Source organism: Eriocheir sinensis, chromosome 1 (assembly GCF_024679095.1).
Source record: "Eriocheir sinensis breed Jianghai 21 chromosome 1, ASM2467909v1, whole genome shotgun sequence".
NCBI classification, from domain to species: domain Eukaryota; kingdom Metazoa; phylum Arthropoda; class Malacostraca; order Decapoda; family Varunidae; genus Eriocheir; species Eriocheir sinensis.
Window position 1 is genome coordinate 4,646,202 of NC_066509.1, and position 16,100 is coordinate 4,662,301.

Sequence of the window (16,100 nt, forward strand, 5' to 3'; positions counted from 1 at the left end):
CCTTAGAAAAAGCTGCTTGAGAATGTAAGGGTTGAATATTTTTTTTAACAATTGGAGGAGGCCGTGTTCAGGCATGCTGCAATGCCTACGGTTCCATGAGTCAGGGTAAGATGTTAGTTGCAGAGGAATCGCTTTAGTCGAATCACCCGAGGCGGTGGCTGAGTGGATAGCGTGACGGCGCCGCGTTCGGGACGACGCGAGTTCAATCCCCGCCCGGTGCCACCAAGCTGGGATTTTTCAACCACCGCCGAGTGGCTTAAAACTACCCACATGCTGTCCAGAAGACCACCCATCAACCCGGACTCTAGATTCTAGGATTAAAGATGAGCTCCGGGAGGGCAGCATGACCCAATGCAAGATGGCGCCACTATAAACACTGGCCTGCGCCACAACGGGCTGGGCCATACCATCAGGCCCTTCCAAAACAAGCCTACCGACGCCACAGACGAAGACGTAAAAAATAAAAAAATAAAAATAAAAATTTCGCGCAACGGCAACCTGCAGCCACACGGTGTGTCCGATTTTGTGGATACCGTATGCTAGCCTACGCATAGCAAATAGTCGTCAATGTCAAAAATATGCAGGCAGCAATAGCAAATATTGTCAATTATAGTCAGTTATGTGTTAAAAAATATTAGTAACGTCGCAAATCGCTGTTTTGTCAATATAAAGCCTGCTAATTTCACAAGTGGTGGACAGCTTCAAGGCTGGTTAATAATCATAATCAGTGATCATGTCAGTTAACAAAAGTTATTTGTGACATTACTAATATTTTTAACTCATAATCGACTATATTTGACGGTATTTGTTATTGCTGCCTGCATATTATTGACACTGATGACTGTTTACTATGCGTAGGCTAACATACAGTATCCACGAAATCGGATGCACCGTGTGGCCGCAGGTTGCCGTTGCGCGATAATGCTCACCTCAGCATTGGGTGAACCGACTATAACTAATATTGAAATAGGAGTTGGAGCTCATAAGGTAGTGGAAGAGCTGAACTTTCTTTTATTCATAAGTATACAAAGCGATTGATATGTTTTCAAGGTGAGGAGCAAATTAGGGCAAGCACTTTACTTGGGTTATGGAGCAGGAATTCAGTACAGGAGTATCCACAAGAGCATAAGCAATTAAATTTCTTCTGCATCAGGTAATTACATTGGTATACATTAATTGTTTGGAACCCAGCACACACACACACACACACACACACACACATCCATGTTTTTTGAGTGTGGTTCCTCACTGTCATGAAAAACAGACCTCTGTAATGCAGTGGTTCTTACGTTTGCCTCGTAAATGAGAAGTGCCGGGTTCCATTCCCTGGCGAAGTGAAGACGGGGGATGGTTAGTCTAATCCGTGTCTCGTGTCCATTCAGCGGTGAATGAATACTGAGTGTCAGATGGGGTTTGTGTCCCGCATCCTGGGGGTGTGTGGGTGTGATGGGAGGTCCCAGTCGTACCCAAAGATCCATGAATGTGTAGCCCCAAGCCAGCAAGTGATCAGACCATGATGAATGAGATTTTTGAGCGAGTTTGTGGTCCCTCACTCTCATGAGAAATGGAATGGTGTTAATGAAGATGAACGTTAGTCTATTGGGTTGTTGGCTGATATTTTATTATACAACTGATATTAAACAGTTTACATGTTAAATTGGTGAGTGTGACAAGTTTGTCTGGTGCCTAAAACAGTTTCTGCTTTTGGATAATGAAATACATAGACAATCATTTCAGTAGAGTACGTGCCATTTTCTACCTGTACAGTTTATATTTTCACTGTTCTTTTGAAATGCCAGAATTTTGCTCTTTACTACACTCCCACACGGCCTCTGCGTGTAACGAAACACACGAGAAATTAATCCAAACAAGGAAAGGTTTGCCGGCGCCGGGGATCGAACCCGCGACCAGCGTAACGGGAGAGCCACTCCTTTACCAGTCGGCCAAAGAGGTACCCCACTGGCTAACTGGGTTATGGGAGGCTCTCCCATCAGGCAAGTCGTGTCACTACACGGCTCCCCATTCCTATTTAGATTAATGTATGTGTGTTGTTCCCATTTTCTATGAACCTCGGAGAGCACATACGCTCTCTTGCAAATAAAGCTGCAGGAATTTCGTCGAATTTACTTAAGAGCACAGTTAACCGTGAGCCTGAGTTTATGAAATCTCTTCTCACCTCTCATATCCGTCCTGTGCTGGAATTTTGTTCAGTTGTATGGCACACAGGGTATGTAGGTGATACCGACATGCTTGAGAGAGTCCAACGACGATGGACCAAGGATATTGTTGGACTTTCGCATCTTGACTATGCCTCCCGACTGGATGCCTTGGGTCTTTTCTGTGCATGGCAGACTGCTTAGAGTTGACATAGTCAAGGTCTGGAACATTCTCAATGGCCTGTCTCCTGTGCAACCCTCTGAGTTATTTTCCCTCCAGACATCATCTAGGACCCGTGGAAATTCACACAGAATATTTCTACCCCACAGCAACACAGAAATACGTAGGCGATACTTCTCAGTCCGAGTGATTGCTTTGTAGAATAGCCTGCCAGACACAGTTATCCTGTCAACATCCTTAACTGTGCTTAAGAGAAAACTAGCAGAGTACCTTGGTCAAAGGCTATACGAATTTTAACCCCTACTAATACCAATGTATTCTCATATATAATTTCATATGATCTCATTTTAACTATAGTCCCTAAACACTCTGGTCAAAGAACATATTAACTCTAAATTACTTTATTCTACTTACAGCAATATAAATATAAATACTTATTTCACTTATATACATATGTCATTATATTTTATAACTAGTCTTTACTTTGTGCAATCAACACACATTCCAGCAGCGGCTTAATAGTTTTAGTGTTAAGAGTAACTGCACAAATATGTATTCTGCTGGCGTGTTGGCACTTGTGGGGTTCCCTTCTCGTGGAACCCGTCTAGGTAAGATGTCTAGGTAAGCATGGGCCATCACTCTACCTGTTACCCTCTCGGGGTGACACAACAGAACCACAGGAGAGGATGCCCACCGCTTTTGCCACCAGTGAAATGCCAGAATTTTTTTCTTTAATACACTCCCACACGACCACTGCGTGTAACGAAACACACGAGAAATTAATCCAGACAAGGAAAGGTTTGCCGGCGCCGGGGAGCCCGCGGTCAGCGTAACGGGTGAGCCACTCTTTTACCAGTCGGCCAAAGAGGTACCCCACTGGCTAAGTGGGTTATGGGAGGCTCGCCCATCAGGCAAGTCGTGTCACTACACTTTCACAGAGATAAAAACTTGCATTGTAAAGATATTATTCAACTTGTTATTTCTTACCTTGTGATATATAATGATTTGTTACATTTTGCCAAAAATCAGAAGGTACATATTACAGCCTTTTGCTGTTTATTTTCATTCAGTATCAGATGAGTATGGCTCACCTAGTACTATTTCTTCTGAGTCTGTTGGTAGATTAGATTCACAAGCTGCTGCCTATTGGATTCATGTCTCAGCACGAGAAAGCATCACATTTTGACATGCATGCTCTTTCCACCTGGTTACATATTTTACTTTGCCAATTTGATAGGAATATGTCACTCAGTCCATCCAAATTCAATTTTTATTGTATATAAATATGTAAAGTTATAATGTTTATAGTTAGGAGGAGAATGACATCCTGATATTCAACAGTGCCAAATATTTGTTGGCTAAGTAGATGACCATGCATGTCATGAAGTGACAAGACAGACACTGCTTCAAACCCTTCCACATGGTAAGACAGTGAGGGCTTATGGGCTTGAACCCTTATGTCTTGCCCAATGAGTCATTCAATAGTATCCTTGTCTGTTATTTCAAGGGTCTACTGAACATTATGACTCTAATCGTAATCTGTCATGGGTCACCCACAGACCTGTTTGAATTAGGAAATAAATATACTCAGCTTAGATCCTGCTAAACTGCATTATGTTGTTAGGAGTCCCTTCTCATCAGCTTCATAGACTAAATCGAGAAGTCTTGTGTTCATTGCTTCGTTCTTGCCAGATTTGAGTTCCTCTAAGATTGGCTTCATAATTTTTTTCATAAAACTCACAATAAATTTTTTCCCACCTCCAGACAGCAGCAAAGGTGAGAGTAGCTTGGCTGCTCCCATCGTCATGCCATCCACAACAAACTTGATTGGAAAAAGCATTGGCTTGTCCAGCACGGAAGGTTCATTTTTTTTATTTGCAGGATTAGTTGTGCTCAAAGTTCCCTGTGTAAGTGTGCAACCTACAAGAAAACCATATGAATAAGTCTTGTTCCATTCAGACTTAAGCTGTTCAATACTCCAGTTGGCAGGTGGGTGCCCTAGGTGAGTGGTGAGCCTCATGAAGGTTTCGTGGTATTGGCTAAGCACCTCGTCCAGATGGTCCTTCCTGGTGGTGCGGGTGGTGGAGGTGTGCACCAGGTACTGCAGATCAAATACTGGGGGGCCCCAGGAAGCGTTACCCCAGTCAATGAGCTTCACCTCTTCAATGATTTTCTGCTCATCTGAAGCGGCAGCATATTTGAACATAAAGTTATTGTTCCAAAAATCGCCATGGACTAAGCATTTGATTGGGAAGTCGTCAACAACAGAGGCAGATAATTTTTCTAATAAAATAGACTGGCATGATTTTAATTTATTTCCCAATTCCTGTGTCTTCTCAAAAGATGTAAGGAATCTGACACAGTTGTCAACCATTACTCCCATCATGGCGATGAAGATACTGATATGCTCACCGACTGATGGGAAACAAGAGTACTTGCTCACATCTGCTGTCTGACAGAGCACATAGGAAAGAGCATGAACCCGTGCAATCTGGTCCACCGCTGCCTTGAGGTGTTCATCGTCAAGTCCTTTCCGCTTGTCATTCATCTCACACCCGGCATACTGTAAGTTTTCCATGACTAAAACAAAGTCCTGGCCCTTGCATTTCCCATAGATCAGCTCAGGATAGGAGATTTTTGGTTCCTCAGGTGCCTTTTCATTCAGCATGTTATTCATAGCAGGGATGAGCTCTGTGTACACTAAGTACTCCTTTAAGTGTGACTTTAATTTTTTGTTCATCACTTGGCTATGGGGCTCTTGGCTCAGGAACTTTCCCACCAGATGGTACACCTTCTTCGTCTCGGGTGAGCTAGACTCCTCTTGCTCTGTTGTCTCCACGGTGAAGAAAAACACTTCAGAGTTGTAGCCATCCCCTTTATCTGATGGAATGATTTATAGCAATTAAATACATACTTTTGAAGTAGTAAAGTAAGATGTAGTATGTATTTCTACAGTTGTAATCTGCAAATTTTGAGATGTTTGTGTCCCATCTCCCTGTCTGCCTTTAACTGATTCACATTAAGTATTGTCTATTTTATTACATACTCCATAGAGTAGACTGACGCAACTGTATGGCTGGTGAAATTTCTTTAAGCAATAAGAATCCTAGGTCTGAACATAAAGACTACGGAAGATAGGGCAGGATGGAGCTCTGGCAATAGGACCTGGCTGACTCATGCACACCTGTGTGGGGCTTTCTAAACAAGGACGGTATGGAGTATGCACGGTCTCTGTTCAGCCTTTAGGTACCTTCTTCTTTTCAGACCATTAATCTTGAAAACTGCAATGAGATCACCAATTTTGCGCCTCCTTTTCCTTAATGAATGTGATATTTCAATCCTTCTTGCGCTGGCAACCCCCTAAATCTTGCTACCCTCCAACTATACCATATAGATCTATGGTCTATATGTAAAAATAATATATATATATATATATATATATATATATATATATATATATATATATATATATATATATATATATATATATATATATATATATATATATATATATATATATATATATATATATATATATATATATATATATATATATATATATATATATATATATATATATATATATATATATATATATATATATATATATATATATATATATATATATATATATATATATATATATGTGATGTGCAAGAACCTGTTCTTGAATTTCTTATATAGAGAACCGTTGTTACTGTTATATATATATATATATATATATATATATATATATATATATATATATATATATATATATATATATATATATATATATATATATATATATATATATATATATATATATATATATATATATATATATATATATATATATATATATATATATATATATATATATATATATATATATATATATATATATATATATATATATATATATATATATGAAACTCTCTCTCTCTCTCTCTCTCTCTCTCCAACCTTTGTCGACGGTGCAGGTGTCAACCCGCAGGAGGGCTGGCGGGTTGGTGGCTGCCCTGTGCTCCTTCAGGATGTGTTCCGCCCACTTCTTGCTTATTTCTTTTCCTGTCTTTGGCTCCTTCATGGTGGCGGGAAGCCTATAGTGTAGAGGGAGGACTTCATTAATTACCTTATCTGAAGGTCTCTCTCTCTCTCTCTCTCTCTCTCTCTCTCTCTCTCTCTCTCTCTCTCTCTCTCTCTCTCTCTCTCTCCAGTCATGCAAGTCAACGTATATTACAGTCACGCGTGTTAAAGTTATTATTGCGATGCTAATCACCGCCACAAGCACCATCTCCGCCATCATTAGTGTCGTCATTAGCCTGATTGACTAGGAAGTTTGACGACACCCTCCCGCAGGTGCAGAGTGGAGGCAGCACGCCCGAGGACGCCAGCAGACAATCCATTAAGCCTCTCAGTCCGGCCCGAGATCACTGGGTGGGGAAGGGAGTGACGGGGCCGGTGGGGCACGACTCAACAGTATATAATGATAATGTTGATAGTACACAATAGAGTAATAACAATAATAAAACACTCTATCAAAGCCTTAACTAACGTGGGTGTGTAAGCCCCGAGAACATGGATACATTTGTTTTTAGTAACAGGGTGTGTCGATGCGAAACTATGAAGAACCTCGCCTTAGTTTTCATTTTACTTTACGTGCTGGGGTCCATATCCTCAAACGTCCCTGGCCTCACTCACTCACAGTTGACAATTTAAGGCTTTCGTGGAGGCTGTGTTAATATTTCCTTGGGTGGTGTTATGAGCCTAGCGATAATCTGACAAGGCTTCTGCACCGTGAACGCGGAGAACACTCATGAGAACCCGACTCTCTCCTTTGTGGCCTTCGGAAATATTTGTCGTTTAAGCCGAAAACGTCTGAGAATACGGGTCAGGTGAATGTCCAGCCTAAGGTTAAGAGACTTCGCGGTTAACTGCCAGGGTTGTTTTGATTTAAATCAAATGATTTAAATCAGGTGGTTTGAATCGATTTAAATCAGAGTAAAAAAGATCATGATTTAAATCAAAATTAAATATACTGTATTTGCAATGATTTAAGTGATATATCGAGTAAAATATCTAATGATTTTAATATATATATATATATATATATATATATATATATATATATATATATATATATATATATATATATATAGATATATATATTTTTGCGTTGATTGCCTATTGCGCCGGTAGGCTTCTTCCTTATGGTGCCTGATGGTCGGCCCAAGGCTTCTTCCAGGTGGGGCCTGATGGTCGGCCCAGCCCGTTCTGGCGCAGGCGAGTGTTTATAGTGGCGCCATCCTGCATTGGCTCATGCTGCCCCCCGGAACTCGTTCTTGATTCGCTTGGACGGCTTCCTCTAGAGTCCGGGTTGATGGGTGGTCTTCAGGACAGCATGTGGGTAGTTTTAAGCCACTCGGCGGTGACTGAAAAATCCGAGTGGAAGCGTGGGGATTCGAACCCGCGTCGTCCATCACGCGGTGAATGTGGGCCCAGTACGCTACCACCTACGCCACCTATATATATATATATATATATATATATATATATATATATATATATATATATATATATATATATATATGTATATATATATATTTATATATATATATATATACATATATATATATATATATATATACACACGTATAAGGAAGAAGGAAGAACATGTGAACCAGTTGTACAAGAAAAGTATCAAGTCTACTTGTCCTGCACTGAGCCTGTACTGGTCCTGTAGCAAGTCAGGCTTCAGTGAATCATTGCTATCTCTTACAAGAAAAATATTCAAAAGCATGAAAAAAATTAAAGTATTAATCCTACTTATGATTTTTATGTGAAAAACTCATCTTGGGTAATGTAAATCAAACTAAGGTTTCATTTAACACTCGGCAAGTTTTATAGAAGAAAATGGCCTCATAAGACAAACAAATAACCAGTGGAAACAAACAAGCGTTAATGCAAACAAGTGTTAATAGCACAAAAACTGTGCTAGATCGGCGTCGCATGGCCCTCCAACACCCCTCCAACAATTTATATTATGCAACTAGGGATCTAAAATGGCAAATGCTGAAAAGTAAAGATGGCGCCACTATAAACACTTGCTTGCGCCACAACGGGCTGGGGCCCACCATCAGGCCCTACTATGAAGCCTACCGGCGCCACAGTTCATCAGGGCTAACATATGTTATTATACAATGTCATGTCAACAATGCATGGGTAAGCCAGGAAAATAACACTAAGAAGATGGACAATCTGTTGATCGGCGCTGCGACGCCGATAAAAAAATCATTTAAAGTAAAAAAATCGATTTAACCAAAAAATCTGATTTAAATCAAATAAATCGATTTTTTTTTAAATAATGATTTTTTCCAACCCTGTTAACTGCACACTGAGAAAATAGGAAATAATACCATATACAATGGCTGATTATGCATGTGGATGAGCCGTATGGGGTCTGCACTCTTTTGGGTTTGCATGGGGTCGGTGCGTGCATGACAATTGATGGCGCCGAATAAACCATTATAAATTATCGCTATCAGTCCGGCAGCTGCTGGTAATAAGAATTAGCATAAAATTAACCCTTGGGCAGACACGCGGAAAAGTACATTAGCTTTAATAGCTCACCTGTGATCTCCAATTAATTATTTTCAGATCAGTGAGGCTTAAAGTATAGAGAAAATACTTCAAACGATTTATGTATTTTCCCCCAGCACGCTTGTCATTCCCTTAGTGTGGCGATGGCATTTCTTTCTGTATGTTGCCATTGGAATTGTTATATTGTTGCCCTTGTTCAGAAAAAGTGATTTTCGTGAGTACGTATCTTTTTGTGGTAGAATGCATAGGTAACATAATCAATAACAATAGCTGCTGTGATAGTACAACTATTAGCCTACGAACTACTACTACTACTACTAATAATAATAATAATACTGCTACAAAATTTACTGTTCAAATCGATGCGAAATTAAATGTTTGAGGTAGGTCTATGTCTACAACTATTTATGCAAAGGCGTAAGCAGTAATTTATCATCTTTTCATACATTCAGTAAAAACAATCTACTCTTTCTTTGGTCAAGAATTTCAACATAGATAAAAACCCGCAATATCCTCGTATCAATGACGTAAGCCTGTAATAAACACTGAATCTATTAGTTAACTCCTTTCCCATTTTGTATATTGGTAAGGGGAAGGGGGGCCGACCACAGCACTCTCTTGCTTCACTTTGTTTACTTGTGTCTCTCTCAGTGTTGCCAACTCAAAATTTATAAATCCGCTAGGATGACCTAAAAAATCCGCCAGATGATAGGTGAAGCTATAAAAATTTGCCGCCAGATTGGTCTTGAAAATCCGCCAGTTACTCTTGTCAATTCTAAGATTTTTCCCGCTAGATTAACTGCAATTCCGCCAGATCTAGCGGAAAATCCGCTAAAATGGCATCACTGGTCTCTCTCTCTCTCTCTCTCTCTCTCTCTGAATGAAGGTTATGTTTCGTACGTCTGGCTCAGGCTTGCGTTTGGTAGTGAAGATGCGTTGCCAGTACCCACACTGAATAACTATATAGAGAACTAACTAATGGGGAGAGGGATGAATGTAATTGTCAATGAGTATATGGGTGCACTCACAGCCCTTGGGTAGTACTTCAAGATTAAAGGATGAAACGAACCTCAAAAGCTCTTCTCCGCTGGGTAAGAGAAAACCTAATGAACTGTGGGTTTTAATCGATGGCAAGTCGCCTACGCACCTCACTGATATGGCACTGTAACAACAAGTAGCTGTTTCTCTTACGTTCACAGCTAGAAGGCGAGGAGAGGACCTGTGTTGGTGGTGTGAGGGAGCCAGGCACAATAACACGAGCAAAGAGTGCCACACACGGGTGGGTGGGGCATATGCATACACAACCGAGGCTATCGTGCATCCGCCAGCGCCGAGGCCACTTTTCACCTTATCATCGTGGTGTGGCAGTTTGTGCTTGCCTCCTGTCAGTTAAATTAATGCAATAAATGGCGTAATGTCACAGGTTTTGATCCATTTCCCTACGGCAATCGAGCTTAAGAGAAGAACAAATCAATACACCATTACAGCATGAATCAGTAATAACAACCTGTTCGTATAAGTAGGTCACAAGTTGCCGGTGTAGCTTTGACGCGGGCAGCATGCCGGACATCTTACCGGAAGTGTCTTCACTAAGAAAGATATAATCATGATAAAAAGAAACGAACTTTTATGCATAGATGAAAGTGGCATGAGCGAAGTGGGTGTGTCCAGCTCTCCTGCGTGAACTGCTTTCCTTATCTAATCGAAACAGTCTCCCTTATCTTAGCCCTGTATATCCCTGCACTTCACACCCGGATCTGGAGCAATCGCATACAACAATTATTCTTTAACACATGTAAACAAAAAATCAGACAGCTGCTTATGTGGACCAGTATTGCGACATGGTGATTTCACGACACGAAAATGTATATACCTATCTTTGAGTGAAAATAGATATAGTAACTACGTTTACAAAACTTCATCACATGTTTCACCAATGAAAGAGAAAAACTGACAGGTAGAAAGATCTATTCGTAAGTAAACTTGAGGAAAAATAAAGGAAAAGATTATTGTGATTACACTTCATTTACATAAGGTTGATTTGGGTAATGAAGATGATAATGATAATAATGATAATGAAAATAATAATGATAATACTAATGCTAATAATGAGAGTAATAATAACAATAACAATAATAATAATAGTAATAAGTTATAGTAGTACCTAGTAGTAGTATATAGTAGTAGAAGTAGTAGAAGTAGTAGTAATTATAGATGTTACTGGTGTAGTGGTAGTGATAGAAACATCCTCACCATCGCCACCATAATCACCATCATCACCATCCTCCTCCTCCTCCTCCTCCTTTTATATAATTTCCATGCAGTTTTTCCATGCTGCATGGTTCGCTTTCCTTTCCTGCCAGCTTTGGCTTACCCGGACACGCCCCTTATCAGCCACTCCTGAGCCACACACGAGCCCCCCCAGCGATCATATCCGGGAAGATAACCTGCAACAGTGCCTTCACGTGTTCTAGATAAGGGCGGCGGCGCGTGTGTTTCCTCGCTACGCCGTGTTGACCAATATTGACAAGTCTTCGTGGGTTTTAAGAGAGAGGGAGATTCTCAGATTATGTATAGAGTATGTTCGGGAGTTCTTATATTATCATCATTATAATCAGGCTACCTGCTTTCTCTCTCTTTTCCAAGGCCACATGTAAGGGCTGGGGTAAGGGCGAAGGAAGAGAAGGAGGAGGTAAAGAAGAAGAGAGAGGGTAAGAGGTAGAAGAGGAAGACAGCAGGCAACAACCATGAGTAATTTAAATACCAAATGCGAGGAGTAGGCTAAATGATTCCAAATAGACAACTGGCACATGAATAGTTAATATCTGTGTAGCCTACTCGTAGCTTAGCCCATCAAATCACATCGCCATCATCATCCCTTCACTTGGCAAGGGTATGAGGCAGGAGAAAGTATGAAACTAGCTAATGACTTGTTGCTTTGGAAGTGCTAGTTTGTTGGTAACCCTCAACAGGCAGAAGGACACGGTGACCTCTAGCTGGAATGCCCTAAAGTAAACTGCTATTTGAGACATTTGAGAATATAGAATGCACTTAAAAAAATATATAGAGAACCATGAAAAACAAATAAATGAATAATCCCAAATCAATAATAATAATAAACGAATAGATGAATAACGAACGAAAAAATCATGATAAATTTCAATGCATTTTGCGCAGTCGAGGCTCATTTGTTTATATTGAAAAATTGAGACAGTTGACGTCTGCTTGCTGTAAGGAGTGAAGAGCGGCGCGTCGCGGGTTGTGATCTGCCTCCTTCGCCAATGAAAAACAAATAAAACAAAAAATCAGCATCACATTAAATTTTGTCCTTTTCCACAGCTCCACGCTTCCCTTGTCTTCTTCCTCCTCTTCTTCCTCATCAACTCAACCTCTGACCCCTCACATCAACTTGATACCAATGCTCCAGGCGAGCCCACACGACACCGTTGATACTCTTCCGCCGCCAATATCTACGTCGAAAGAGAGCTGGGCGGACAGTTCCAGAGGCATAGAAAACACTATTACACTACTGTTCCCACACGGAATACCTGTCTGACTCACCCACACCGCCACAAACGATGGTCACTTGACAGGGACACGCCATCACAGTTAATTTATATATTCAGTTAATTTTCTTAGTTTTCTTATTTTTGAGCGTACTTTACGTCTATGATGATAACCCTGTACCACTTTTTTTTGTCTTGGTGGTTTTCATGTATGAAGTATATTTTGGTTAACATTTTTATGAAGATTTTTTTTTTTTTAGATTCTATTGATTTTAACTTTGCTTAAAATGCATAAGTGAAGGTGGTAACTTCTTTCTCATAAAATCTAGTAATTGTGTATTGACTTTATGAAGGCAATAAATGTGTAAAACCTTACCACTTCTACTGCTGTTACTACCACTACTACTACTACTACCGCTGCTGCTGCTGCTGCTGTTGTTACTATAAAAATAATACTTACATCTTATATCATTCTGTCTTGCCATTCCAAACGCCCAACTGGAAAGTTGTAGTAATCTCGGAGGTAATTTCTCTGATTTTTCGCTGCCATTGTCGCAGTGTTCCCTCGCACATGTTCGATAGAGGCGAGTGTATCACCATCTCACCATGCACCTGGAACAACTTGGTGGGAGGCAGGATCCTCTTCATCAATTAAGGTGGTATGTTGTGATGGGTATCTGATCCTAATGAGGTTGTGGAGACAACAACAAGCTAACACAACTGACTTCACTTTCTTGGGATGGAGTGGGCTTGTTGTTAGCCAGCACTTAAATCTGAAATAAGTTTAGGAGTTATTAATTTCTGAATAAAGTTATTCTGTATTCACCAAGGAAAAACATTTCTAAGAAGATAAGTTTAAATTTTATGTGCGTATGAATCAACAAAAGAATACACATAATGGATATTTCATACAAGTTCAAAGAATAGGTTCAAAAGTATAGACACAGACATGATAGAAATATTTATATTTCATTAAAAATTATCAACATATCTGCTTGCCATTATTCCAAATGCATTCTCAACCATCCGGCATGCCCTTTATAGTCTGTAGTTGAATATTTTTTCTTGATTGCTCATGTTTCTATGTGGAAATGGCTTCATCAACCAGGGTCTTAGTGGAAAGGCGTCATCTCCAACCAGAAAGTATGGAATGGGTGTGATGTCGTTGGGTAAGGGTTCAGGTTGAGGCAGACCAATAAGATTATCCTCCAAAGCAGACCATAGTGCTGTTGCTGACAATATTCCGGCATCAGAGGAAGCTCCTGGGGTTCCAACATTCACATACAGAAACTTATAGTCAGCATCCACCAGGGCGAGAAAAACAATGGTGGAATCCTTTGTAATTGTAATATATGGAACACCCGCCTGGAGGACACCGTATAGCTATATGCTTACCGTCCAGACCAACAGTATGGTAAAAATTCTACCTTTTTGCGAAAAGGGATGCCACTTCATTCCACTGTTCAGGTATTTTAGGGCACAGCAGAACCTCCCCTAGGTATTCTTGTACGATTGACTCGCAGGTTTCAGGTACTATCTTGGAGATGGTGGTGTGGGCCACACGGAAACTGTATTGAAGACTCTTATAACTGTCTCCTGTTACCAGATATCGTAGGGTAATTGCCAGTCTCAGCCCTGACTCAATGGTCTTCCGAAAGAACGTGTCATTCTTCTTAATTCTTGGACCCAACCTCTGCAGCAGCTCGTTGAACATAGTTTAATTGGTCCATTCTCAGAAAGTTACGGAAACTGTCCGGGTCTTCTAGGGCTAACTCCTTCATGAGGTTTTCATAATGCCCAAAGGAAGTTCGTCGAATAATCATGGCTTGGTCCAATATGCCCTCAGTTTCTTTTGTTTTTTCTTCTTTTCGTTGTGGTGAAGACGAAGACACAGGATCAACTCCAGCTCAGCAATATCAACTTCTATGTCACTGTGTAATAAAAGCACTTCTCTGTCGATGGAATCAAATAGAATCAAATCCATGCTGTACGTACGGCGGCGATTGGACTGGAAATGTTAACCCTCACCCTTGTGTGGCACCGTGCCGCCGGTGACCCGCTGCCTGTGGCGTGCCGTCACCACCGCCGCCGCCACACAGTTTGGACATGGTGACAATTTTCAGTGTAGGCTATACCGAAACGAATCATTTTAACCGTTTATTTCAAACATACATATAGATAGATCGATAGACAGATAGATAGATAGAGATAGAGATAGATACAAAATGAAAATATATTAATAATTTGCTTCCAGTTTAAAATGGAAATGGCAAGTACACTATCAAACAAACAAGCAAAAAAGAAAAACATACTTTGGGAGTACTTACGTCTTCGAGATGAACAGAGCCACTGGAAGTTGATGGGGGGGGGCTGTCTTCCTCCCCGGCGCCGACAACCCTTGCCTTTAGGTTGGGAGGTTCACAGCCAATGTTGAATTCGTTTTCTGCACGCACGTTCACAATAATCCTCGAAAGCATTGTCAGTGGTGCGATTTTTCTCTTTCCTTACATCCTTCTAAGACAGGCGTGGTCGAGCAGGAGTAAGGTCAGGACGCAGATGCTGCCCAAGGGATCCCAGAGCTCAGTGAGAATCCCCTTCACATTTTCAGCCCCAACACGAGTATAACACCAACCATTGCACTGGCAAGGAGAGGCCACCCCTGCCATCACCTCACATACCTTCACCACTGTTTCTCTTCGGATTGGTTACAGCCTGTTTCCATCGCTCAGGGTTATAGCTATACTTATTTTTCTCTTCCTTGTAACCTTGGGAACTTGAGCCTCGTTGTAACTGTCACGAGAATCTTAATAATGCGTTCAACTGGGCGAAAATGGTAAGAAGCCCGCATTTTAGGTCAGGAAAAACAAAATTAACCGACAGAAAACTCCCTCATGTCTATGTTTCACTATAAGCCAACCACCACTTCTACTTACTGTTTGGGGCCCACTGACACCACCCTCTGACTTTTATTGGAGGCAAAATCTGATACTTAGCAGAAATAAATATAAAAAATGGCCGACGCCACCGGGACATGCAGCTTCTGCCCACCTCATCATCACGATCACAGCAGATCACTCGGTTCTGCTGAGTCATCGTGATCCGGATCCGGGTCCCGAGTTACCCGAACGCACCGCCACACAATCACCACCGACGAGCAGTGCCGGTGATGTCAGTGTTTGCTCGCCGGGATTCTGTCCACACTAACCACGTTAGAGTGACGACCACTCGATTTAACAAAAAGCACCGACCAGAGACTAGAGAATACTCTAAACTTCTTGGCGCCGACCAAGAAGACTGTATTCATTACCTCTCAGCAGGATCGCCCGGGTGACTCCTACCTTCAAGTCCAAGTCCAGGTTCAAGTCTCAGAGGATTAGGTCGATTGAATTAGTCCGAGCACCGCTAAAACACCAATGAGTCTATATTTTCCATGCAACGGAGAAAAATAAGCAGGCTGTGTAGCGCCAAACCCCGTTCGAGGCGGTGTGTGTGTGTGGGGGGGGGGGGGGGGGGTCGGTGGCACAGGTAGTGGGGCGCGCACCGCTGGCGGGAAGCGCTGGAAGTTTTGCCAAACCGCGCGAAATCCGCTACTTCTAGCACCTTTTCTGGTGCATTTCCTTGAAACCATTTCCATATATTGATTAAGCGTATATTTATTCTTTTTAAGGTGGAGAA

General features: G+C 41.1%; 2 protein-coding genes across 6 annotated transcripts in view; both read right to left on the reverse strand.

Moving 5' to 3' along the window:
• Positions 1–3,593: 3,593 nt before the first annotated feature.
• The window catches only part of LOC126984254 (uncharacterized), a 31,741-nt gene continuing 19,234 nt past the window's right edge, over positions 3,594–16,100 (reverse strand). For 2 of the 5 annotated variants that reach the window (XM_050838020.1, XM_050838148.1), the window contains exons 2-3: positions 6,283–6,419; positions 3,594–5,217 (exon numbers count right to left, since the gene is read on the reverse strand). In XM_050838020.1, coding sequence (XP_050693977.1) covers positions 3,950–5,217; positions 6,283–6,406 — 1,392 coding nt within the window. In that variant the 5' untranslated portion in view covers positions 6,407–6,419 and the 3' untranslated portion in view covers positions 3,594–3,949. Of the gene's footprint in view, positions 5,218–6,282; positions 6,420–9,988; positions 10,013–10,110; positions 10,270–12,885; positions 12,911–16,100 lie in introns of those variants that run through there. The other 3 variants (XM_050837906.1, XM_050837953.1, XM_050838052.1) reach the window with 3 other exon arrangements.
• LOC126984489 (uncharacterized) overlaps positions 3,594–16,100 on the reverse strand; it is a 29,137-nt gene continuing 16,630 nt past the window's right edge. The window contains exon 3 of the mRNA XM_050838231.1: positions 3,594–3,898. The gene's annotated coding sequence lies outside the window, so the exon portion shown is untranslated. The remainder of the gene's footprint in view (positions 3,899–16,100) is intronic.